General features: G+C 56.3%; 2 protein-coding genes and 1 long non-coding RNA gene across 7 annotated transcripts; 2 read left to right on the forward strand and 1 right to left on the reverse strand.

The window, feature by feature from the left end:
* Positions 1-179: 179 nt before the first annotated feature.
* On the reverse strand, positions 180-2,318 carry LOC123592495. Its single transcript, XR_006709807.1, has 2 exons — positions 1,935-2,318; positions 180-611 (listed from the first exon to the last, which is right to left on the reverse strand). It is a non-coding gene; the product is annotated as an uncharacterized LOC123592495 (long non-coding RNA).
* On the forward strand, positions 1,168-24,110 carry LOC123592493 (translation initiation factor IF-2-like). 3 transcript variants are annotated; one of them, XR_006709805.1, is made up of 4 exons: positions 1,168-1,589; positions 2,286-2,702; positions 2,941-3,403; positions 24,082-24,110. XR_006709805.1 is itself a non-coding variant. In XM_045467555.1 (2 exons), the coding sequence occupies exons 1-2, from the start codon at positions 1,490-1,492 to the stop codon at positions 7,044-7,046; spliced, it is 648 nt and encodes a 215-aa protein (XP_045323511.1). In that variant the 5' UTR covers positions 1,168-1,489; the 3' UTR covers positions 7,047-7,048. The 3 variants fall into 3 exon arrangements, 1 of the variants encoding a protein (XP_045323511.1); XR_006709806.1 differs by lacking the exons at positions 2,286-2,702; positions 2,941-3,403; positions 24,082-24,110 and adding an exon at positions 3,945-4,234; XM_045467555.1 differs by lacking the exons at positions 2,286-2,702; positions 2,941-3,403; positions 24,082-24,110 and adding an exon at positions 6,499-7,048.
* CERCAM (cerebral endothelial cell adhesion molecule) lies at positions 7,151-17,681 on the forward strand. Of its 3 annotated transcripts, XM_045467553.1 has the most exons (14): positions 7,313-7,414; positions 8,404-8,475; positions 8,822-8,932; positions 9,107-9,224; positions 10,248-10,382; positions 10,486-10,690; positions 12,394-12,513; positions 12,849-12,925; positions 13,030-13,136; positions 13,967-14,099; positions 15,691-15,818; positions 15,959-16,162; positions 16,556-16,811; positions 17,141-17,681. In XM_045467553.1, exons 3-13 carry the CDS (start codon positions 8,859-8,861, stop codon positions 16,809-16,811), a joined length of 1,557 nt encoding a protein of 518 aa, XP_045323509.1. In that variant the 5' UTR covers positions 7,313-7,414; positions 8,404-8,475; positions 8,822-8,858; the 3' UTR covers positions 17,141-17,681. The 3 variants fall into 3 exon arrangements, with proteins under 3 accessions (XP_045323508.1, XP_045323506.1, XP_045323509.1); XM_045467552.1 differs by lacking the exon at positions 8,404-8,475 and having other exon boundaries at positions 7,151-7,414; positions 17,020-17,681; XM_045467550.1 differs by lacking the exon at positions 8,404-8,475 and having other exon boundaries at positions 7,151-7,414.
* Positions 24,111-24,322: the final 212 nt, after the last annotated feature.

Here is a 24,322-nt window from a genome sequence, read left to right on the forward strand (position 1 = left end):
CCATACTGGGTGTGGGGGTGCACAGTGCTAGGTGGGCCACTCAGATCCTTCCAGATTATGGTTAGCAGTCACAACAGTAAGGGGTGATACTTCCCACCCCTCTCTGGGTTGGGTGCTGGGCTAACCACCTCACCTGCATTATCACCATCCTTTCACAACAAAATCAAAGACACAGAATATTGTTCTCACGTCCATTTTCCAGTTTTGGACCGTGACACTGAGATGTAAAGTCACTTGCCCAAAGCCAGGATGCCAAGAACAGCAAAGCCGGGATTCTAGCCCAGGCTGACCCGCAGCCACCCAGAGGAATGATCTACTAATAAATACTTGGAAGGTATTGAGCACAGAGCCTGGCATGGCTCCGGGAGCTGGTGGTAACTCCGCCCATCAGTGATCCCATTTCACAGATGGTGCTACCGATACCCAGATACCTTTCCTGGTGGGGTCGGGGGGAGTGCGGCAGGCAAGGAGCTCAGGGAGAAACTTAAATAGCAACAGCAGCCAGAACCACCAGGACTGGCCGGATAGCGGCAGGCAGACCAGTTTCAAACGCCAATTCTGCTTGGGCTCAGGCAAGCAACTTACACTGGCCATTGCCTCAGTTTCCTCATCTGTAAAATGAAAACATTCCCGACGTCACAGGGATGTGGTGAAAATTAAACTAGATAATGCCTTAGCACAATGCCTGGCACACAGCAGTTAATGATAGCTATTATTATTCTTATTACTATTGTTATTATTCTGAACAAATTTGTCCCTTTGAAACTTCCTCTCACCTGGGGTCACCTGAGGACAAGGCTCCGATGAGAGGAGGGGATGTCAGGTTAGCAGCTGTTGAGGGGGTGGGCATAGCAAGGCTTGGTCTTCTTGGGGGGTCTCTGGAAGTCTTGCAACAGGCTACTCCCGCGGGGTGGGGGCTGGGGTGGTGGATGTAGGAAGGAGCTGGCTGGGCCCAGAGGAGTTAACAGCTCCCAGGCCCTGGCCCAGTGGGGCTGCCACGCTGCAGCCCCAGCCACAGCAACAATTTTCGCAGAGCTGCTTCCTGATGGGCAAAACAGCTGGCTACCCGGGGAAAACAGCTGGCCTAGCCCCAGCTTCCTGAGGACAGAGGCAGAGCCTCAGAGGAGGACAGCTCCACATCTGGGGTCCTGGGAGATGAGGGCATGGCCAAGAGGGAGAGGGTGGTCCTCTGGAGTGGGTGTGGGCGTTGGGTGGGACCCCTGGAGATGAGAGGGTGTGGGCGGATTCTTGGAGCAGAGGCCAAGGTATGCTAGGTCTAAGCAGAATGGGCAGAGTGACTCCAGCTGGGCAAGGGGTCTCAGTCTCCCCTCAAAGAGGAAAGATGAGGGGCAGGGGAGCCGATGGGGGTCGAGCCTGCACTCAGCCCTGGGTCCTCTTGGAACCGGGCTCGGAACTGAGCTAGGAAGGAGCACAGGCGGGTCTCCTGGACTCCTGTCTACCGAGCTGCACCCAGGACCAGAAGCAGGGCATGGGCCCCTCCTCTGGCCAGGATGCTGGGCTCCTTTGGCCACAAAGCAGGACAGGGGCCCAGAGAGCCCCCAACCCAGGAGACGTGAAGCTGGCAGCTGGTAAGAGCTCCATCCAAGCAACCTCCCTGCCGTGGGCCCCTGTTCCTAGCTTGCTTGGCTGCCAGGCTGTGAGGACCCCCAACCTTGAGGCTCTGTCTGGGCCCTGGGGTTCCCCCAGGCTGCCCCCACCCGTTGGCAGGGAAGAAGCACCTGAGACCTCACATGAGGTTGGGCAGGGTAGGCGGAGGGTTAACACGGGTGTAACCAGAGTCCACTGGACCAGAGCCACCTGCCTGGGCTTCTGACCCCCAAGTCCACAGGCCAGACACCCCTAGTTTCTTTCTGACCAAGGGGGCTTCTCTAGCCCACCTTCCTAACCTGCAGGAAGAGGGGGTCGGCCCCTACCTTGGGTGTGCCAGCCTCAGCGCCCCTCTCCCTGATGAAGGCCATCCTGCAAAGCCTTTGCCAGCGGACAGGCCTTGGAGCAGAGGCTCCCAGCGGGGAAGAAGGCGCAGGGGAGGGGGACAATTCTTCCGGGGTCTCTAGCTCCCAAAGCCAGACTGAAGCCTAAGGCGCTGGCGCCACCACCTGGCTCTGCCCAGAACCACAATGGCTGAGGGATGGGTGTGAGGATTCTGGGAGTCCGGGTGGGGTCTGGGTAGCCCAGAGCCCAGTTAAATGTTGGCCCAGGGTGGTCTGGACCTATTCAGCAAGAAGGGCCCAAACCATCTTTTGTTTTGTTTTGTTTTTTCCCAGGCATAGAGTCTACATGACCCCGAGAATGAGGCCATAGGCCCCATAGAACAGCAGCTTCAAAGTTTAGCCCGCGTCAAAACCGCCTGGCAGCCTTGTGGCTTTAACGTCCGCTCCCACAGTTTCTGACTCTGTGGGTGTGGGGAGGGGCCTAGGAATTTGCATGTGTAACAATGTCCAGGTGCGGCTGATGCTGGCTGGTCTGGGGACCATGCTCCGACAACCACTGCTTTAGCATTTCTGTGGATCTGGCCCGCTATTACCTCTGTAGAGGATGTCCTGTTATTATATCTGGGGGCAAAAAAAATTAGTGGAAGTACAGGTGCATGATCAGCCCATCTCAGTCCGTGACCCACCATATTTCTACTGAGAGCCCACCTTAGGTCCGGCTGGCCCTGCTCTAGGGCTGGGGATAAAATGGTAAACGAGGGGCGCCTGGGTGGCGCAGTCGGTTAAGCGTCCGACTTCAGCCAGGTCACGATCCCGCGGTCCGTGAGTTCGAGCCCCCGCGTCGGGCTCTGGGCTGATGGCTCAGAACCTGGAGCCTGTTTCCGATTCTGTGTCTCCCTCTCTCTCTCTGCCCCTCCCCCGTTCATGCTCTGTCTCTCTCTGTCCCAAAAATAAATAAACGTTGAAAAAAAAATTAAAAAAAAAAAAGGTAAACGAGATGGACGGGTCCCCGCCTCAGAACTGACAGCCAGGAGGGTCTGGCATGTGATCTTCCCACCTGGGAGTCTAAAAGGCAGCTCGAAAGAAGGTCCAGACAGACCTCGAGTCACAGTCCACCAGCTTCATCTCAGGTCTTCCCCGGTCAGTAACTAGCCCACCAGCCAGTCCAGCTGCAAGCCCCGAGTCACCCAGATTCCTCACTCTGCCTCCCGCATGGAATCCCACAAGGCAGGGGCTCTGCCTCCATAGTGCGTCTGCTCTCTGCCCACTGTCATCTGTCTCTCTGAGTGTGATCTCCTCCTTCCCTCCTTGCCCCCCTGGCCCACCCTCTGCGTGGCAGCCAGAGCAATTTTTTAAGGCATTATCACATCACTTCTCTGCTTACCCTCTCCAATGTCTTCCTTTTTTTTTTTTTTTTTTTTTAATTTTTAGTGTTTACTTTTAAGAGAGATGTCTCTCTCTCTTAAGTGTGAGCGTGAGTGTGAGGAGGGGCAGAGAGAGAGAGGGAGACACAGAATCTGAAGCAAGGTCCAGGCTCTGAGGGGTCAGCACAGAGCCCGATGCGGGACTCGAACTCAGGAACTGTGATATCATGACCTGAGCCAAACTTGGATACTCAACGTACTGAGCCCCCCAGGCACTCCCAAGTGTCCTCCTGTTGCACTTAAAACACATCCAAAATCCTGATGCAGCTTTAAGGCCCTGGGTGGTCCTCACCTCTTCCCACACTCCCTTGCTCCCTGGGCTCCAACCACTGGCCTCCTTGCTTGTTCCCCCCGCAGGATCTTGGCCCAACCTGTCCCCTCCAGGTGGAAAACTCTTCTGCTAGAACTGCCCTCAGCAGGCTCCCCTTGTGCCCTGAAATAACCTCGATGTTGCCCCCCGCCCCCAGCTACTCTCTGTTCTTATGACCTGGTTTTACTTTGTTCATAGCACTACTATTCTTTGAAACTATTGGTTTATCAGTTTGTTTCCTGTCTGTGCCCTCACCAGAATGCGAGCACCCTAGAAGCAGAGATTGTCCTATGCACTGTGTGCCCATAAATACTTGCTGAATGAATGGGATTATATAGGATGCCATGGCAGGGTAAGTCCCCCAGACATGACATGGGGAAGGTTTTCCAGAGGAAGTTAGTTGAAGGCTGAGACAGGAGGGCCTATAGAAGTTCAGGCGGAGAAAAAACAAACAAACAAAAGGATGTGGGACAGTCCTAACGCATGGAGTGTTCAGGAAAACTGTACGTAGTCCAAATCGGCTTGAGCAGATTAGAGGAGAGGGGAGGTCAGAGGAGTCAGAGAAGTGTCACATAGGCCACGCAGGGCCTCGCTGCTCTGTGAGGGGTTTGAGCCCTATACTGAGGGCAGTGCACAGTCCCTGAAGGGTGTTAACCCAGGGCATTTAGAAAGAGTGGCTGAGGGCAGAATGGTTTCTAGGGAGAAAGTGTGGGGGGCAGGTCTCTGGGAGATGCTGTGGGCCAGGTGAGTGGTACGGGCACACCGGTCGAGCGGCAGAGCAGAAGGAAAGAGGTGGCCAAGTGCCAGGGATATCGAGGAGGTGGTTTTGCCAGGATGAGGTGATGGAGTAGGTTGAAAGAGGGATGCGGCATCAGTGACACCCAGCTCTCCAGCCTGAAGGACTAGGTGGCAGAGGTACCATTCTCTAAATTGGGGAGGCCACCAGAGGGGGAGATGTTGGGGGAAAGGGTAGAGTTCTGTTTTGAGCAAATGGAATCTTGGGGCACGTGGCTGGCTCAGTCGGCAGAACATGTGACTCTTGATCTCAAGGTTGTAAGGCTGAGCCCTACCCCTGAGTGTGGAGTTTAACACACACACACACACACACACACACACACACACACACACACACACAGAATGTGGGTCCAAATGGGTAGTGGAGACACTTGCGGTTTTCCAGAAAGACAGAGTGGCCCACGTGGTCAGCTGCTGAAGAGAACCCTCTTCTTGGTTGAGGAGGTAATATCCTTTGTGGGGAGTGGCCAGGAGGACTCTGGTCTTGGCAGGAGCAGTTTGGTGGAACGGAGATGAGGAAGGGACCCTTGAAGCAAAGCACAGATCCTAGTTCAAGGGGTTTGGAGGGAGAGAGAGAGATAAGACCGTGGCTGGGGGCCTGCAAACAGCTTGGTGTTTTCCTGTTTTAAACTGGGGGAGATTCAAGTCCTTTGGAATGTCAAAGGAAGCACCCAGAAGAGAGGGAGGCTGATGATTCCAGGAAGGGCAAGGGTATTTAGAGCTTAGGGGCCTTTCCATCCTGAGGAGGGGGTACCTCTTCCCGTGGTACCAGGCAGTGAGAGCTGCAGTAGGCTTGGGGGAAGGGGATGGAGGTTTGCAGGCTGGAAATGAGAGCTCCCAGGTGAGGGCTTCTCTTTTCTCCAAAAAGTATCAGGGAGATCCTCCTGGAGCAGAGATTGCAGAAGCTGTGACGTGCCACTGAGGAGAGGAGGCAGGAGCAGCACAGGGGAAATGGACCGTTGGGCCTGGTCAGAGTCCAGTGGAGAGTGGAAATCCTGTCTGCAGTAGCCCCAACATGCCGAAAAGCAAGATGGTTATAGGGTTTTCCCCAGGCAGGGTTGATGGGAGAACCCACAGGCAAGGGAGTCAGTGACAGGCTGGATCACTTGATGGACTGGGGAGAGAGGAAAGGGACAATGGGAGGGGTCAATGCATTCAGAGGAGAAGGAGGAGAATTGAGGAGGAGGAGTTGAGGCTGGAGAAGAATTTGGAAACCCCTGTGACCAGCAGGATGGACAGAGGCTCTGGGATGACTCCAGGATGGGAGAGGAGGGGCACACTGCTTCCTTTTAGAAACGGAATCCCCACTCTGGGGCTGGGAGTGCCTTCTGGCCAGAGGCTACCATGCAAGGGAAGGGACTCTCCCAGAGGACCTCAGACCTTTCATTGTAGGACCACTAGCCACCTAGAAGCTTTGGAGTGGGGCTGGAGACCGGGACTCCAGGGTTCAATGCCCCCACAGGTTGCCCCATCTTCAGGCAAGTCCATTCCTTGCTGGTTCCCCACCCTTCCCCCCTCAGCAGAGTTAGTGTGTATAGGCTTAGCCCTCTTCCCTGACCCTGGAAAGAGACTGAAGGGAGACCCAAAGGAGCCATAGGAAAGTAGGCCTTTACGGTGGGGAGGGGGGGGTGAATGGAAGGGGAGCTTGGCTTCTTCTCCAGTGCTGTCTTTCAGCCCCAGCAATTCTTCCGGGGCCAGGCTCCATGCCAAGAGAAGCTTGGAGTGCATTCATTCCTTGCAAACCCACCCAGAGGAGGACCAGAGGTGGACCAGAGAAAGTGATACTGAGCTGGAACCTGCCGCTGGTGCCTCCTCTGGTGCCGCTGGTGCCTCCCTTTCCTGCCCTCTCCTAAGAGAAGCTGGAGCCCCCTTCCCATCTCAGCTGGGGCCTCAGGACCCCGACTCTGCCCCAGGGGAGGCTATACCTCCTGCTTCGTACGTGGCTGGGTCAAGGTGCGGGCTCTGGGGCTACCCCTAGCTCTACACTTAGCCTGAGAGTAGCTTTGCTCTCTTAAAGGGCCGGAGCACCGCCGGCGCGGGCGGCGGAGGCGAGGACGACGACGCGTGGAAGAAGCAGCGCTCGGGACGCAGCTGGATGGCGCGCCCAGGGCCGGGAGACCCCCGCCCCGCCCCCCAAGCCGGGAGTCGCCGCGCAGGTCTGAGAAGTTCCGCATGGGCCCGCCAGAGGGCGCCCGGGGGCGGGGGCGGGGGCGGGGCGGGAACTGGGGAGCCCGGCTAGGGCCGCGGCCGGTCGGTCCCGCCCCGCGGGGCTGCGACTGGGGTCCGAGGGTCAGATGGGTGGCCAGGGATTCCGGACTCAGGGGCGCCGGACGTTCAGTGGAGCCGGATTCCGGGGCTGAACGCTCCGGGCTTCGGAGTGGGGCGTTCTCAGGCACCGGGGCGGCTCGGATGCCGTCCCCCGGGACCCTCCCCTCTGCCTCCCTTCCCCCCGCCGGCGCCCAGCCGGGAGGGCGCTGCCCCTGGGTCGCGAGTGCGGCGGGTCTCCGGGCCCTGGTCCTCCGCTGCCCCTGGCGGAGGAGAGGGCACTTGAGAATCGGCGCGTAGCGGGTGGGAGGGGGAGCCCACTCTTCGGGGGTACGCTCCCCCCACCCTCTCCGGCCGCCTCGGCCCCGCCCCGGCCCCGGGCCCCGCCCCGCCCCGGCCGCACCGCCCACTCCCCTCGGCCGGGCCAGAGCCCCGGGGGCCGCTGCCGCCGCCGCCGCCCGAGCGCCAGCTATGCGCGCCGCCCCCGCCGCCCCGCTGCTCCAGCTGCTGCTCCTGCTGGGGGCGAGGCTCCAGGCCGCGGGAGTCGTGGAGCCACCGCTGCCCGCCGTGGTCCTTACCATCCTGGCCCGCAATGCCGAGCACTCACTGCCCCACTACCTGGGCGCGCTGGAGCGGCTGGACTACCCCCGGGCCAGGCTGGCCCTCTGGTGAGAGAGACTGGGCATTGGCACCCTCTGGGCATGTACCCCCGGGTCCCACGGACAGCCTCCACCCCAGATGGGCTCGTCTGCTCGTCCAGACACCACCCAGACAGGCCCCTCCCCTGGCAGACAGGCCCTCCGCAGTCGCGAGCCCCTGGAAAGAACCCCTTATCCCCTTGGCTCTGCGGACTGACCTCTGAGGACTTAGGTTGACCCCGAAACACTCACCCCGGCCCCTACTCCTCCAATGGGGACCTCCTCTGGGTTTAAGTGGGGTCCTCTTGCCCTAGCTTCAGAGCCCAAACTCAAGCCCCGTGGGCCCTGTGACTGGCTTGACCTGGAGTGGAGCAGACAGGAACAGCTGGCCTTCCCTGGGTCCCCACGTGGCAGAGATCAGCAGGACTGGGGGATCCTGGGGAGCAGGTGAGGGTGCTATCAGTCTGGTTCCATGCTGCTCTGCAGAGGGGTCAGAACTGCTCCTTCTCTGGGCTGGTCCCAGCCTCTCTGTGGAGGGTGTGGGTCCTGCCATCCGAGGGCAGAGCCCCTTCCCTAGAATCTCTCCCCCAGCCGTCCCCACAGGGCGCTGGAATCAGAGGCCACAGTCTGTGGAAACCAGAACAGGGAGGAGTCCCAAGCTGAGGTTGGGGATAAACCGAGAGAAATGACAAACTACCCCCCACAACACACCAAAGTTGGGCTTGGGGTGGAGCGTGGCCTGGGGAGGCGGCCCACAATGACCACAGTTTGGGAGTTAGTTAGTTCCCACCCCTCCGAGACGTGACACGTAGTTAGTCCTCACTTCTGGGGAACCGGCTTAAAGGGGCAGGATCACCTAAAACCTGGGGTCTTGGCTGAGCCCTCTGCGTCCCCCTCTGTCCTGGGAGTCCCTTTCACAGAGGAGAGGTTATGCTCTGTGGTAAGGGAGCTCCGTCCCATCAGCCCTTCTCAGGGGATGTTCAGAGTATGGCTTGGTCCTTATTACAACTTTCGGGCAGGGGAGGCAGCAGCTCTTCTGTCCAGTCCTGAGACGGGGAAGAGACTGACCTGTCTCCTGGCGAGAACGGAAGGTATCGGGGGCACGTGGCAGGTGTGTTCCTCAGAGTTGAGGTACTTTTTCTTTCAAATGGATTCGTATCCTGTTGTCTTAGCCCATGAGCCACGCAGGACAGCTTACAGTTACAGAGGCAGAAAGTGAAGCCCAGGGACCGATGGGACTTGCCTGAGGTCCCGCAGTGGGTCACAGACCTGTGACTGGGACCCGGCTGCTTGCCTTACTCTGTAGCACACCTCCTTCCGCTGCAGCACCCAAGGGTCTAGCCTCTCAGGTGCTGGTGCTCCAGGGGTCACGGCTGCCTCGGGGTTTGGCTCCTCCGTGGCTCCGCCCCCTCACCCTTCTTCCTCCCGTGTCCCCAGGTGTGCCACTGACCACAACACGGACAACACCACACAGATGCTGCAGGAGTGGCTAGCCGCTGTGGGTGATGACTATGCAGCTGTGGTCTGGAGGCCTGAGGGGGCGCCCAGGTGGTGATCTCAGGGGCAAGGTTCTTGGGGAGATGGGCAATAGCTATAACCTAGAGAGGAAAGGGGACAGCCCCAAGCCACAGCCTTCAGGCCAGGGCTCTGTCCGCTGCTCTGCAGAGACGAGGACCACATGTACCTGCCCCAGGGGAACATCTCGTCTCTTTACCCTCTCAGGTCCTACCCAGATGAAGAGGGTCCCAAGCACTGGACCAAAGAAAGGCACCAGTTTCTGATGGAGTTGAAACAGGAAGCCCTGACCTTTGCCAGGGACTGGGGGGCTGACTACATCCTGGTAAGAAAGCCTGGCTACGATGGAGATACCCTCAGGCGGCGGTATCAGTCCCTGATAGATATCTTGCTGTGACTTGACAAACCTGTAGGCTGGACCCTCCAGCTAGCAACCTGGGTCAGAACCCAGACCAGATATTGAGCTTGAATCCCCATGTTTGAGTTCACATTAGCTACTAAGCCCGGATCCCTGAGACAGATTGCAGGGTATATACTGAGCCTAGATTCCTAGAGCCCAGAGTGTAAACTGAGCCTGGTTCCCTGGACTAGAACTCAGAGTAGGTCTTTGACTCTACTCCCTAAGTCAGATATAAAATAAAGTTCTCACGGGGCACCTGGGTGGCTCAGTGAGTTAAGCGTCTCATTTTGGCTCAGGTCATGATCTCACAGTTTGGGAGTTCGAACCCTGCATCAGGTTCTGAGCTGATGAGCTCCTCTCGACAGCTGAGAGCCTGAAGCCTGCTTCAGATTCTGTTTCCGTCTCTCTCTGTCCCTTCCCTGCTCATGCTCTTTCTCTCTCAAAAATATATATTTTTTCTAAGTTTATTTATTTTTGAGAGAGATAGAGACAGTGTGAGTGGGGGAAGGGCAGATAGAGAGGGAGAGAGAGAATCCCAAGCAGGCTCCATGCTGCCAGCGCAGAGCCCGATGCGGGGCTTGAACCCATAAAATCATGAGATCATGACCTGAGTTGAAACCAAGAGCCAGACGTGCAACCGACTGAGCCACCCAGGCACCCCTATCTCTCTCAAAAATATAAATAAACATTAAAAAATGTTTAAGTAAAGTTCTTAGATCAGCAACTCGGGTTTAACCCCTGGACCCAATCCATGAACCAGTGCTCCAGACTAGATCCTTGGTCCAGAAACAAACTTACCTTGTTTATAGGTTCGAACTTTCTAACGGAAACCCTTCGGATCCCAGGAGATATGTGGGGTCTCTGGCAATCCAGAGGGATCCCACTCAGTGAATCCTTGGGGGTGTAGCCCAGACAAGGCTGGGACCTGTGACAGCCACCTCCCAAAAGTTTGCAGATACAGACAACATTCTGACCAACAACCAGACACTGAGGCTTCTGATAGAGCAGCGGCTGCCCGTGGTGGCCCCCATGCTGGACTCCCAGACCTACTACTCCAATTTCTGGTGTGGGATCACCCCCCAGGTAAGGCTGGGATGGAGGCCTCAGGTCTGTGGGCCATGGCGGGGGAGCAGTGCTCTGGGGAGGACGGGCCGCTGTCATAGCTCAGAGCAACCCTTTTCCCCAGGGCTATTACCGCCGCACAGCCGACTACTTCCCCACCAAGAACCGCCAACGCCGGGGCTGCTTCCGTGTCCCCATGGTCCATTCCACCTTCCTGGTATCCTTGCGGGCTGAGGGAGCAGCCCAACTCGCCTTCTACCCCCCTCACCCCAACTACACCTGGCCTTTCGACGATATCATCGTCTTCGCCTACTCCTGCCAGGCTGCTGGTGAGGACCAGCTCTCTGTGAGCATTCCCGGAGGCCTCTGGGCCTTTGCACATGCTGTTCCCTCTGCTTTGCACACCCTTCTCCAGTCTCCAATTCATCCTGTTAAACTCTTGTTGGTCCAGGTCGTAGCCTTTCTTGAGCCCGCTGTGCCAGTAGGCTAGATGTCCTTCTTCTGGATTCCTGGCACTTTCACGTATTGGTTCATTAGGCAAATGTTTATGGAGCACCTACCATGTGCCAGGCACTGGGGAGACAGTGGTGAGTAAACTCAGGCAGCCTCTGCCCTCCTGGAACCTCCAGTCCAGTCAGTCCAAGGAGCTCACAAATCAATGTGCAATCACAGCCATGACAGGAAGGAATGTTTCTTGATTCTAGGTGCTCAGGGAGCTTAGACCAGAATAGATCTGGTCAGGGAAGGCTTCCTGGAGGGTATGAACTTTGAGGCTGAGATCTAAAATATGGGAAAGCATCAACAAGAGCAAGAAAGAGCATTTCAGGCAATGGGACCGGCAAGTGCAAAGGCCCTGTGGTAGCAGGGAACGTAAGAAGGCAGGTGACAGGACCCTAATAAGTGAGGGAGACATGGTACAGGCTGAGGCAGGGGCCAGCCTATGTGGACCTGACCAGCAAGCATCTGGTCTTTAGCCTGAGAACATTGGGCAGCCAGGAACAGTCTGATGTTGGCATTATTTTTAAAATGGAAATTACTGGAGAGTGTTTGGGCTGAATTGGGCTAAATCCAGTCCTGAGAAAGAGTCAGAGATGGGAGTGAGACAGAGACACCAGCGTTGAAAAGAGAATCTTAAGAAGAGACTAATTCGGGGAGAATGAGAAGTGACCATCTGATCCAGAAGTGCCGTACGTGGGCAAGTGGGCTGCCAACTGTGGCCAGAGGGGAAAGTGTGGTAATTGGCTTTTTCATGCAAGGGGTATTGGAGTCCGTTGCAGACAGGCAAGACAGGAAACCTTACCAAGTGCAAAAAGTGAGCGAAGGGAAAACAGTCATGGAGAATCCATGAGAAGAAGCAGAAGTGTTCCCTTGCTTTTCCAAGGCTACCGCTGTTTCAAGGGGCAGCCGCTGGAAGGAATTTTGTACTGGGGTTTTGTCTGTATCATTCAGGCTTCCGGCGCCCAGCTACTGAGTCCCTGCTCTGGACCAGGCTCTGTGCTCCCTGCTGGGCATGGGGTTGACTTTTAAGTAAATACTGTGCGCCTGTCGCTGAAGAGCTCGCAGTCCATATGAGATAAAAGGGAAATAAGTAATTACAATAAAGGTGACAAATATTGAAGAAATAGAAAAGGTGGAGGGCAGCGCGGGCGGGGCAGGAGGTGTGGGGTTGCTTAGAGGGGTCTGGGCACAAGGTGATGGTGCTGGATCCAGGCGGGGCAGCAGGGACGGGCATAGGTGGGGGAGCTTTAGCGGGTGGGGCTGGCCTGGCCCGACGGCTGTGGTCAGGTGGGAGTTTGTCTGCTCCTCCCTCCCCAGGATGCTCACCACCATCCCCCAGCACCCAGCTGGTACTCTAGACACATCTGTTGAATGAATAAACCATCTCAGCAGAAGGGTCCCTTAGATACTGTTTGAGTAAAGCCCTTTCTCCCTCCAGCCCCACGGTTGGGACACTGAGTTCCCAAGAAGACACGTGCTTTGGGTTCTGAGAGCCCTGCCCCGCCTGCAGCACCCACCCAGCCTCTCTCCACAGGAGTCGCGGTCCACGTGTGCAACGAGCACCGTTATGGGTACATGAACGTGCCTGTGAAATCCCACCAGGGGCTGGAGGACGAGAAGGTCAACTTCATCCACCTGATCTTGGAGGCGCTAGGTGAGGGCTGGGAGATGAGGTGCTAGCCGGCCGCCACTGTTCCCTGCCACCCCCTGTGCCCCTTCTCCCAGGCCCTGGACCTGACTGGGCAGTGGGCTTGGGGTCTCAGCCTTACCTCTAATTCATTCCTCGTCTCTGGGCAAGTCCTTTTCCCCGCTGGGCCTCATTGTCCCCATCTCTACAATGAAGGCAGGTGAATCCTATGATCTCTGAGGGCTCTTCCTGCTGGGTGTTCTGCCGAGGGGGCAAAAATGAAGTGGGGGGCTAGGACTCCAGGGTCACTGCTGACAAGAGCCAGTAGGGATTCATGATTAGGGGGTACTTTTCTTCTGCAGTGGACGGGCCCCCCATGTGGGCCTCAGCTCACGTGTCCCGGCCCCCAAAGAAACCCAGCAAAATGGGGTTTGATGAGGTAAGTCCCCTCAGCCCACAGGAGCGGGGTGAAGAGGTGGGTGGGCTCTCCCCTCCCTCTGCACCCACCCCCGACTCTGCACCCACCTCCCCTTCCTCCTCCAGGTCTTTGTCATCAGCCTGGCCCGCCGGCCCGACCGCCGGGAGCGCATGCTAAGCTCGCTCTGGGAGATGGAGATATCTGGACGCGTGGTGGATGCTGTGGATGGCCGGTGAGTCTCCCTGGGGGTGGGGCCCTGGGCAGCTGAGGGAGCAGTGTGGTCCCTTGGAGCCCCCTAGGAATGGGGAGAGCAGACAAATGAATTGAGTGTTAGCTGTCCCAGGAGGTACTCAAACAGGGCCTGAGTCATTGTGTCATAGAGAATCCCAGGGCAGACCCCGATAGGACAGGAATGCCTCCTTCAGCCTACTGGAGGGAGGAGAGTACGGTGGCTAAGGCCCAGAATCTGGAGCCCCGAGGCTTGCGCTCCAGCTCTGTCACTTACCAGCTGGGTGACCTCTGGCAAGTTACCGCCACCTCTCAGCCCCGCTGTGTGAATGGCAAGACAATTGTGTCTCCCTTTTAGGACTTGTAAGGGCTCAGTGAGGATTTTGCACAGGGCCTGACACATAGTAAGTATTCCAAAAGTTAGGCGTCTTTATTATTATCAGGCTATTCTTTTCCATCTTGGACGTAGGTCCCTGATGGGTGGGGGTGGGAGCGGGCCAGTTGTGTGGCCCTGGGAAACCAGAGGTCACACGGCTGCACTTGCCCACTGCTGTTTGCCACTTACACCCCCACCCCCACTCCCACCCCCACCCCCTGCCCTTCAGATGGTAGGATGTCCATCTTTTCCCTGGGCGTCTGCCCAAAGAGTAGACACCGTGTTCCCCACATTCATTCTGGGAACATCTACTGACAGCTTCAGGCCACATGAAGCAGTAACAAGGCTGACATCTCCTTCAAACTAAACTCCAGGATGCCCCCAACAGGCACAGGCGAGGCGCCCCTGGATGGGTCCCTGGCAGGCACCCCGTACCCCATTAGTCCCGTCTCCCTCAGGACACTCAACAGCAGTATCATGAGGAGCCTCGGCGTGGACCTGCTCCCTGGCTACCAGGACCCCTACTCAGGCCGCACACTGACCAAGGGCGAGGTGGGCTGCTTCCTCAGCCACTACTCCATCTGGGAGGAGGTGAGGAACCCCCTTTTGGCCCACACCCCCCACAAGCAGAGCGGGGCCACCCTACTCACTGCTCTGTGCTCAGCACCCAAAGGAATCCGTGGGTGAATTCATATATTTTTAAAAACCTGGCCGGCAGCTTTTTTGTTTTTAATTTTTTTTAATGCTTATTTATTTTTGAGAGAGAGAGACAGAGTGTGAGTGGGCAAGGGTCAGAGAGAGAGAGAGAGACACACAGAATCCAAAATAGGCTCCAGGCTCTGAGCTGTCAGCACAGAGCCCGACGCAGGGCTTGAGCTCACGAACCGTAAGATCATGACCTGAGCTGAAGTCTGACGCTTAACCGATTGAGCCACCCAGGCGCCCCAAGACCTGGCCTGCAGCTTTAAACTGTGTTCATCCCTGTACCTTATTCATTCTGTCATCTCTGTTGAGCACCTCCTGTGTGCTAGGAGATATTCTGTTCTGAGAATACAGAGACAAACCAAAAAAAAAAAAAGGCCTTTCTGATTCTCTTGGAGCTCAGGGACCAGAGGAGGGCACAGAAACCGAGGAAGAACCAAGCTTGCCATGGAGGGTAGATGTACAGGCTTGTCCTAGAGTGTGGACCAGCCTAGATTCCTGGACTGATGTGGGGTCAGGGTGGCATTGAAGGGCAGTGAGAAGAGCCTTCTGGGCAGAGGAAAACAGTGGAGCAAAGGCCCTGAGGCAGGAAGGAACTGTATGTTCCGAAGTGGGAAGAAAAAAGGCCTGGGACTTGGCCAGGAGGGCTCAGCTTAGGGCTGCCAGTATGGGCACCAGTGAGAGGTCACTGCCTGGCCACTGAGGAGGGACGAGGGGACTGGCCCTGCAAGGGGACGGTGCCCCCTCCAGGAGGCAGCACCCAGGCCCACTTCTTGTTTTTATTTTCTACTGCAGCCAAAATATGTGCATGTGAGCTCATATTTCTGTTTGTCTCCCTCTGTCTCTGAGCAGATTGAGACTGTCTCTGAACGTGATTTCTATTTCACCGTTGACTGTGCTGATTTCATGTTCTTTTCACATTTCCAGAAGTTACAAAAAGTACTTTTTCTTAGGGATCGTGGGGGCTAGGGTCTTTCTTCAGAAAAGCCTGGTGAGGAACTAGGCCTGGAGTCCAGTAGATGAAGGTTCAGATCCCAGTTCTGCTACGGGCTGTGTCCTTGGACAAGTGGTCGTACCTCCCTGTGTCTCCGTCTCCTTACTACAGTACAGGGACGTCGTGTGTCCTGCCTCTCGAGGGTCCCTGGGATAAGCAGTAGTTCTGTGGCCCCTGGGGTATGGCAGCGCTCTGTGAATACAGCAAAGGTTATGATGGCTGTCATGATTCTACTTGAAGATTCTACCTCAGGGGAGGGGGCCTGGGGGGCCTTGAATGCCAGAGCGAGATGTTGGAATTTCAGTCCCCAGGCGGTGGGAGCCCCAGCAGGCTTTGGAGCAGCTGAGTGACTGACATGGCCAGGGCTGAACCTTTGGCATATAACTCAGGCCAGGGAGAGTCAGTCATCGTCAGGCAGGTGGAAGGGGACAGCCTGAATCTAAAGAGCCATCCCCCTGTGTTGTGTCCCCTTCCCCCACACCACAGGTGGCTGCCAGGGGCCTGGCCCAGGTCCTAGTGTTTGAGGACGATGTGCGCTTTGAGAGCAACTTCAGGGGGCGACTGGAGCGGCTTATGGAGGAGGTGGAGGCAGAGAAGCTCCTGTGGGACCTGATGTAGGCAGCCTGCGCCTCCAGGGGCAGGGGAGAGGGACGGCCTCCCCACCGAGCCTGGCCTGTGGGATGCAACTGGGGAAGGGGTCCTCTGACACCCTAGGACCTACAGTGACTCCCGGGCCCCTTGGTGTCGCCCATAGCTACCTGGGCCGGAAGCAGGTGAACCCTGAGGAAGAGGCAGCCGTGGGGGGGCTGCCACACCTGGTGGTGGCCGGGTACTCCTACTGGACGCTGGCGTATGTCTTGAGCCTGGCGGGTGCTCGCAAGCTGCTGGCCTCCCAGCCCCTGCGCCGAATGCTGCCTGTGGACGAGTTCCTACCCATCATGTTTGACCAGCACCCCAAGTGAGTCTCCGGTGGGGGCAGGGCAGGGTCACCTGACCCCGGGGAGCCTACCTCCACAAGCATGAAGTCCCCTCGCTGGGCGGCTGGGGAGACTGAGGCTGGCGAGGCTGAGTCACTAATGCGAGGTCACCAAGGAGTAGCCCAGCCTAGCTTTGGAGTCAGACCAACCGAGGTGTAAACTTTGTGCTGCCGTGTGGTTTTTAGTCAAGCCACTTCTCTGTTCTGAGCCTCAGTTTCCCCGTCTGGAAAATGGAGACGACAGAAACTCTGCTTCTGGAGTTTGTCGTGAGGTCTTGAGGGGGAGGGCAGTGAGGGGCTTCGGGCAGGTGAGGTGCCCGGGCTCCAGGCAGGGACCCCACCTCAGCCCTCCTGAGCCTTCCCCCCGCCTCACAGTGAGCAGTACAAGGCGCACTTCTGGCCACGGGACCTGCGTGCCTTCTCTGCGCGGCCCCTGCTCGCTGCTCCCACCCACTACGCAGGGGACGCCGAGTGGCTCAGCGACACGGAGACATCCTCACCCTGGGACGATGATAGCGGCCGCATCATCAGCTGGAGTGGCTCTCACAAGACGCTGCGTGGCCCCCCCCTGGACCTGGCTGGCAGCAGCGGGCACAGTCTCCACCCCCACCACCCCCGGGACGAGCTCTAGGTGAGGGCGGGGCTGGGAAGAGCACCCCCCCCCCCACATTCCGCCCGTGTGCCTCGGTTTTCTCTCCCCCGCAGGCTGACTGCGTCTGGGTCTCTGTGTTCCCCTTCTCAGCCTGCCTTCTCCCCTCCCTCCCTCTCGCCCTCCCTCCCTCCCTCCCTCCCGCTCTGTCTCTGCGTGTGGCTCCCTGCATTTCTGTGTCCACCTCAAGCTTTCTCTCCCTGCCTGTCTCTGTCTCTCGGACCTTCTCTGTGTCTTCTCCTGTCTCTGCCTCTGCACATCCCACTCCCGTTCTTTCTCTTTCTCTCTTCTCGCCCCTTCTGTCCCACCAGGATCAGGCAGTGACTCCAGAAGAGCTCTCAGGAGCAGGCCGCAGCTGGCCAGGGAGCGGACCTGGAGATCGCTGGCAGGAGCCGCCACCAGAAGCCACAGACCCCATAGAGACCCGACTGTCACCTTAGGCATGGCCACTCTGCCCTCTGGCCCCACCTTATGTGGGGAGAAACCACTCAGAGATGGGTCCCCTTCCCCGAAGTTCACGTAGCAAAAGGGCAGGGCTCCCAGGCCCTCTCACCCTCCTGACTCAGGATCCGGGGTGGGGGGGAAGGTGGGGGGCTCCCCAGCCTTCAGTTCCAAGCTGGGCCGACACCAGGAGCCCTGCCTTCCCCGCGGACCCAACTGCTGGGGCCCCTCTGCCATCTTCTACCTCCACCTCAGTCCCCTCCCCACTCGACGCCTGGGTCTCGCCTGCCTGGGCCCACCCTCTCCCCTGGCCAGTGGGAAGTACAGGGGGGGTGAGAGGAGGGCCCTTGCAGACTTGGTGCCCAGCACATGGTCGGCCCTCAATAAAAGCCAGCTGGTATGTGCACTTTATATGTCTAACTCCTGGATGAGCCTCTTTGTGTGTCACGAGGTCTGGGAGGGAAGGGTTCCCACCAAGGGTGCCTGTGTGGAGGTGTCATGGCTGAGCAGTTGGAGAAGCAGAGAGAGGAAGGCAGCCTGGAGGAGGAGTCAGGCTGACTGGGCATGACCATCTCCTTGCCTGGTGATCTGGTGTGGATGCCATCCCTCCCTGGGTCTTAGTCTGGTGGTGAAATGGACATGGAAGGGAAGTGTCGTGGCCGGGTGGGTATGGAATGGCCCTGCCCCGCCCACAGTGAATGCTCACCCTTTGGGGCTGTCGTGGGCATCACTGGCCTCACCCTGCTGGGCGGGGGGCGGGGGGGGGGCGGTGCGCCCAGACCCGGGGCTGCTGAGCCTCCTTCCCTTTGAATCTTCACCTGTGCAGTTGCCACCCTTCCCCTGGGAGAGGTGGGACGATCCAAGACTCCCCTCTGGCCCTAACCAGCGTGGCCGCCAGAGGGCGAAAGAAAGCAGAATGTGGACCTTGTGGGCCAGGGGCGCCCTCTGCTGGGACGGAGCCAGCAATGGGGAAGGGAGCCTGGGGCACTTGGAATCGCCTCCCTGTGCTGCCGGGCTACGCACAGCAGCTCCGCGTCTTCTGCTCTTCTGCTTAGAACTGCTGGCCTTCCTCCCTCTCCACCTGCCCTTCACAGGGTCTGGCTTCTGGGCCCAGCAGCCGTCTCCAGTGCCTGCACTCAGGCAGCTGGAGGGCATAGGGCGGCGGCTCCTTGCCTTGGCCGTGGCTGCCTTGGCCTCCACCAGCACAAGACTGGCACTGGCATGCCTAGGTTTCCTTTGTCAGGGGAGCCCCTCTCCCCTGGCAGCTCCTTGACTTGGTTGTGGAAGCACCAGGGCCCTGGCAGAGTTGGACAGACGCCCCCTGAGGCTGGTTCTACCCTGGCTGGGATATCTAGCCGGCTGGCCTGGCTTTGGTCCCAGGACCTGGAATGTCTGTGAGAAGGACTTTGGGTGAAAGCTATAGGATTGGTGCTTTGTTCCAAGAGTGAAAGCCATTGATTTCAGATGACTATGACCTTGGCAAGTCACTTTTCCCCTCCAGGCTTGAGGTGTCGCCTTCGCTCATTAAAATAATCATTTATAGAGCCCCTCTTATGGGCCAGGTTTAGGCATTAGGGGTACAGCAGTGAATAAAAGTAGCCAAAAAATCCCTGGCCTGGTGCAGCTGACATTTTGGGAGGGAGATAGACAAAAATAAATAAGTAAATATTAGAGAGTGGTAGAGCAAAATGAGGAAGGAGACATCAAGTATGGTCTGAGAATGGGGCGCCTGGGTGGTTCAGTCGATTTGAGCGTCCTTCAGCTCAGGTCACGATCTTGCAGTTTGTGGATTTGAGGCCCGCAGCAGCTCTGTGCTGACAACTCAGAGCCTGGAGCCTGCAGCCTGCAGCCTGCTTTGGATTCTGTATCTCCCTCTCTTTCTGCCCCTCCCCCGCTCACTCTCTGTCTCTCTCCCTCAAAAACAAACAAGCATTAAAAAAAAAAAAAAAAAAGTATGGTCTGAGAAGTTCACATTTGACCAAAGGCTCAGAGGTGAGGGGGCAAGCTGTGGGGATATCTGAAAGAAGCCCATTTCAGACTAGGGGAACAGCATGTGCAAAGGTCCTGAGGCAGGAGCAGGACTGGCAGGTTTAAAAGACAGCAAGGAAGCCAGTGTGCCTGGAGCAGAGTGAGCAAGAAGGAGCCAGAGCCTAGAGATGATAGAGCCAAAGTCAGAGCCAGAGCAAGGAGGGCCTTGGAGGTCCTTCTGGCTTTTACTCTGGAACCGGGAGCCCCCAGAGGGTTTGAGGCCAAGAAACGACATGGTCTGGGGCACCTGGGTGGCTTAGTCAGTTGAGCGTCCAACTCTTGATTTCAGCTCAGATCATGATCTTGAAGTTTGTGGGTTCGAGCCCTGCGTCAGGCTCCGTGCTGACAGTGTGGCACCTGCTTGGGATTCTATCTCTCTGCCTCTCTCTCACAAAATAAATAAACTTTAAAAAAAAAATCTTCTTAAAAAAAAAAAAAGAAAGAAACGACACAGTCTAACTTATTTTAACATGATCACCCTGGCTACTGTACTGAGAATAAACTGTAGGTGGGCCCAGGGAGCCAGGAACCCATTGCAATACAACGATGCATCAGCCCGGGGTGTTCACTAGCAGTGGGGTGGTAATAAGGCAGAACCGACAGAATTTCTAAGGCAGGATAGGAGGTTGCAGATATGGACACCCAGAGCCTCCCTGTGCTGCCTAGCCATGGTCAAGCCCACTGTGCTCTTGAGCCCTTGGGCCGCACCTCCTTCAAGCTGTTTGTAGAAGTTCCCAAGACAGCAGAAAACTTGCACGCTCTGAGGACTGGGGAACGTCCACCTACAGGGAGAAATTTGATGTTGAGAATGTATTCCTGACATCTCTCCCATGGCAAATGCTGGGCGCAGCACAACTAGTCCCCAGGTTTTCATCTGCACTGCCCAGCTGGGATGGCAAGCAGGTGGTCCTTGGCAGGGTGAAAGAGGGCACAGATGTCGTGGAAGCCATGGAGTGCCTCGGGTCCAGGCATGGCAAGACCAGCAACATCATCACTGCAGGGCGTGGACAGCGCTGACAGGCTGGTCTGTGCTTTGTCTCCGGAGGGCACCCCTCCCGCCCCCAGCTGCTGGCACCACTCTGTGCCTTCGTGCTCTCACGACACGTCTTCGGGGCCGTGTTGGTGCAAGGGCTAAGTTTAGGATAATGAAATTAAAACTAAATGACAAGACAGAGAAAGAGGAATTGAGGATGATGTCGAAGCGTTGGGCCTGAATTTCTGGAGGAATGGACCTGTCATCAATTCAGATGGAGAAGACTGTGGGTGGGGCTGGTTTCGGGGTGCCGGTCAGGATTCCGGTGCAGACATCACGTGGTTGTTGGCTTGTACGAGCCTGAGATTCAGGGTTCAGGTCTGGGCTGCAGATGGAAGCTTGGAATCCCGTCCTGACCCAGAAGTCCTGGCCCCAAACCACACACACACACACACACACACACACACACACGCCTTCCCCCCCCCCCACCCCCACTGGTTACCTGGGGAGCTTGTTAAATGCAGATTACTGACTCATCCCACTCCCTCTGCACCCCCTCCCCCCCCCCCACCAGGTAGGCTGTGGGTGAGGCGTGACTTTCTGAACGAAACCACCCCGGGTGATTCCTGATTCCGAGGAGCTGACTGCTCTGGGAACTCCCGCTAAATCAACACACAGTAAAATCGATGCCGATGAGGGGCGTCTGAGGGGCTCAGTCGGTTAAGCGTCTGACGTCAGCTCAGGTGGTTGGTGATCTCACCGGCTTGTGGATTTGAGCCTGGTGTCGGACTCCCCGCTGGCAGCGTTGAGCCTGCTTGGGATTTTCTCTCTCCCTTTCTCTGCCCCTCCTGCCCCTGGCTCAAAAATAAATAAAGAAGCTTAAAAAAAAAAGTTGAGTTTGATGATCTTTGACAAATGTAAACAGTCAGGTTACCACCACGACAATGAAGATGTGGAATATGTACATTTCCCTCCAAATTCCCCTATCGTCAGTACCCTCCTCCCAACTCCAGCCCCTGAAACCATAGATCTGTTTTCTGTCCCTGTGGTTGTGCCTTTTCCCAACCGTCGTGTGGGTGGAATCATATAGTATGTGGCCTCTTGTGTCTGCTTTTAACCAGTATAAATGTTTTATTTGGAAGTTTCATACAAAACTGAGCATGAACACCTTCCCTAATATGTTACATTATGGTTTCTTTCTTTCTTTTTCAGTGTTCATTTCTTTTTGAGAGAGAGAGGGTGCAAGCTGGGCAGGAGCCGAGAGAGAGAGAGAGAGAGAGAGAGAGAGCCGAGGATCCGAAGCAGGTTCCTCACTGTCAGTGCTGGGCAGGAGCCGAGAGAGAGAGAGAGAGAGAGAGAGAGAGAGAGAGAGCCGAGGATCCGAAGCAGGTTCCTCACTGTCAGTGCTGGGCAGGAGCCGAGAGAGAGAGAGAGAGAGAGAGAGAGAGAGAGAGAGCCGAGGATCCGAAGCAGGTTCCTCACTGTCAGTGCAGAGCCCAACTTGGGGCTCGAACCCACGAACCATGAGATGGTGACCTAAGCTGAACCCACGAACCGAACCGTGAGATCGTGACCTGAGCGGGAAGGAGGGCCGGTGGGCAGGAACCGCGTCTGCTATAACTCCCTCGAGGTGGACTGCTTTTAATCTGCTCTACCCCACCCCGCAAGGTTGGTACAATCGTCTGCAAATCAAGAGACAAAGGGCTTTCCTATGAGTAAATGGCAGTTAGCTTTGGGGCATTGGCTGTTTGCCAACTGTTTTGCCTGTTCAGGGAAATTTCTGTCTCCTTGCTGGTTTTTCAGCTGAATTGTAGGCACTGGGGAAGAGCCCTCCCTGAAGGCGGCAGTCTCTGCAAACCTCAGTGTGCTCCTGCTGGCCGTAACATAGGCCCCTGGGGCTGTGTGTGTGTGTGTGTTTGTGTGTGTGTGTGTAGGAGAGAAAGCTGGTTTGAGTTATGTCTGCACTTTCTAACCCTGTGACCTTGGGCAAATGTAATGAGCTTTCTCTGGCCTCAGTTTTCAGCTCTGTAAAATGGGGTTAGCATTCATGCCGAGCTCACTGGGTGTTGCGAGGCTTTGCTGAGCTCATGCAGGTGAGCACCGTCCCTGGCACAGTGGGAAGGGTGCACTGACAGTTGCTGGCTTCACGGCAACCCTCCAGACAGTGACAAAGTGGATCCAGATGGGCTAAGGAGGTCTGCCTGAGTCAGAGGAGAGTGGGGGGTGGTCTCTGGAAACAGATCATCTAACTTTCACTTTCACCTTTGCCACTTGAGCCGGGTCCCTTCTCCTCGCTTAAAACCCTGCAGTTTCCTCCTCTGTAAAATGAAGAGCCATGACTAGATTCGCCCTCCAAGTCTGAGGGTCCGGAAAGTGGTTCTCAGACTCTGGAGTATACCTGAATCACCCACAGAACTTGTTAAAACGCAGGTTGCTGAGCCCCATCCCGAGACTGTCTGGTTCCCTAGGTCCAGGGTGGGGTCCAAGGTTTGCATCTCTACCAAGTTCCGCGGTGATGCTGATGCTGTTGGAGTGGAGACTTTGAGAACCACTGGTTTGGACAGCTGCAGAATCAATACTCTCAGTGAGACTGGAGGCCATCCGAGGGGCAGGGCCAGTGAGGGTCTTGGCCAAAGGGTCTAAGAGGAGCAAGCCTTGATAAGGCCTGGGAGAATTTTCTCTCCCAGCTCCACCCAAAACTTGAAAGGAAAAGCCAGGCCCACTCTGGAGCACAGGTTCCTTCTCCCCAGGGCAGGGCTGTGGCAGTTGCATCAGGGCCCTGGAGGAGATGCTCCTGGATGGAAAGAACTGGTAATCAGGCCCTTGGGCAAATGGAGAGGCTGGAGCCTAAGCCCCGGGTGGTGGGGGTGGGGGACACTCAGGGGTCTCCCTCCGCTGTGAGCTGCTGGCAGGGTGGGGGCCCAATGCTGGGGCTGATGGCTGGCTTCCCCAACTGTGGTTGTTTCTAACTAACAAAAGAAGCTCACATTCATTGTTGACATTGGGAAAAATAGAACAGGGAAAATAAGATGGTCATATTAACATTTTGAGATAATGTCTACTGGTTTAAAACAAAAAAAAAGATGTTTTAAGTACCCCCACCCCCAACATGGGCCTTGGACTCATGACCCCGAGATCAAGAGTCGCATGCTCTACTGACTGAGTCAGCCAGGTGCCCCTACAACATTTTTAATCTCTTATTTCTTAAAGCTGAATGGTGGCTCCTTTAGTGTTTATTTGATCATACATTTTTATTTTTAATTAAAAAAATTTTTTTTAATGTTTATTCATTTTTGGGAGAGAGAGAGAGACAGAGAGACAGAGCGTGAGTGGGGAAGAACCACAGAGAGGGAGGGAGGCACAGAATCCGAAGCAGGAGCTGTCAGCGCAGAGCCCAACGTGGGGCTTGAACTCACAAACCACGAGATCATGACCTGAGCCGAAGTCGGACACTTAACTGACTGACCCACCAGGCGCCCCCTATTTTTAACTTTTTGAGGAACCTCCATACTGTTTTCCAGAGTGACTGCACCACTTTGCATTCCCACCAACAGTGCAAAAGAGATTCTTTCTCTGCATCCTCGCCAACACCTGTTGTTGCCAAGGTTATTAATTTTAGCCATTCTGACTGTGTGAGGTGGTATCTCAGTGTGGTTTTGATTTGTATTTCCCTGATGATGAGGGATGCTGAGCATTTTTTCATGTATGTTAGCCATCTGGATGGATGTCTTCTTTTGAAAAGTGTCTATTCATGTCTTTTGCCCATTTCTTCACTGGATTATTTGTTCTCTGGGTTAATTTATTTTTGAGAGAGAGTGTGGGTGGAGGAGGGCCGGAGGGGGGCAGAAGATCCAAAGCAGGCTCTGTGCTGAGAACAGCGTGCCCCATGAGAGATCACCTGAGCCAAAGTCAGATGCTCAACCTACTGAGGAACCCAGGCACCCCTGGGTATTGCCCTTAAGAAAAAAGTGGTCAGGGGCGCCTAGATAGCTCAGTCAGTTAAGCGACTGGCTCAGGTCATGGTCTCGTGGTTTGTGAGTTAGAGCTCCAG

The sequence above is a fragment of the Leopardus geoffroyi genome, chromosome D4, assembly GCF_018350155.1.
Source record: "Leopardus geoffroyi isolate Oge1 chromosome D4, O.geoffroyi_Oge1_pat1.0, whole genome shotgun sequence".
Classification (NCBI taxonomy): domain Eukaryota; kingdom Metazoa; phylum Chordata; class Mammalia; order Carnivora; family Felidae; genus Leopardus; species Leopardus geoffroyi.

Excerpts from the sequence above, each read along its gene's own strand:
- LOC123592493 (XM_045467555.1), top strand. The coding sequence starts at position 1,490 with ATGGGCCCCTCCTCTGGCCAGGATGCTGGGCTCCTTTGGCCACAAAGC. Across the intron at positions 1,590-6,498 it reads AGACGTGAAGCTGGCAGCTG|GGCCGGAGCACCGCCGGCGC; the intron begins GTAAGAGCTCCA and ends GCTCTCTTAAAG.
- CERCAM (XM_045467552.1), top strand. The coding sequence starts at position 7,218 with ATGCGCGCCGCCCCCGCCGCCCCGCTGCTCCAGCTGCTGCTCCTGCTG. Across the intron at positions 10,691-12,393 it reads CTACTCCTGCCAGGCTGCTG|GAGTCGCGGTCCACGTGTGC; the intron begins GTGAGGACCAGC and ends CTCTCTCCACAG. Across the intron at positions 14,100-15,690 it reads ACTACTCCATCTGGGAGGAG|GTGGCTGCCAGGGGCCTGGC; the intron begins GTGAGGAACCCC and ends CCCACACCACAG.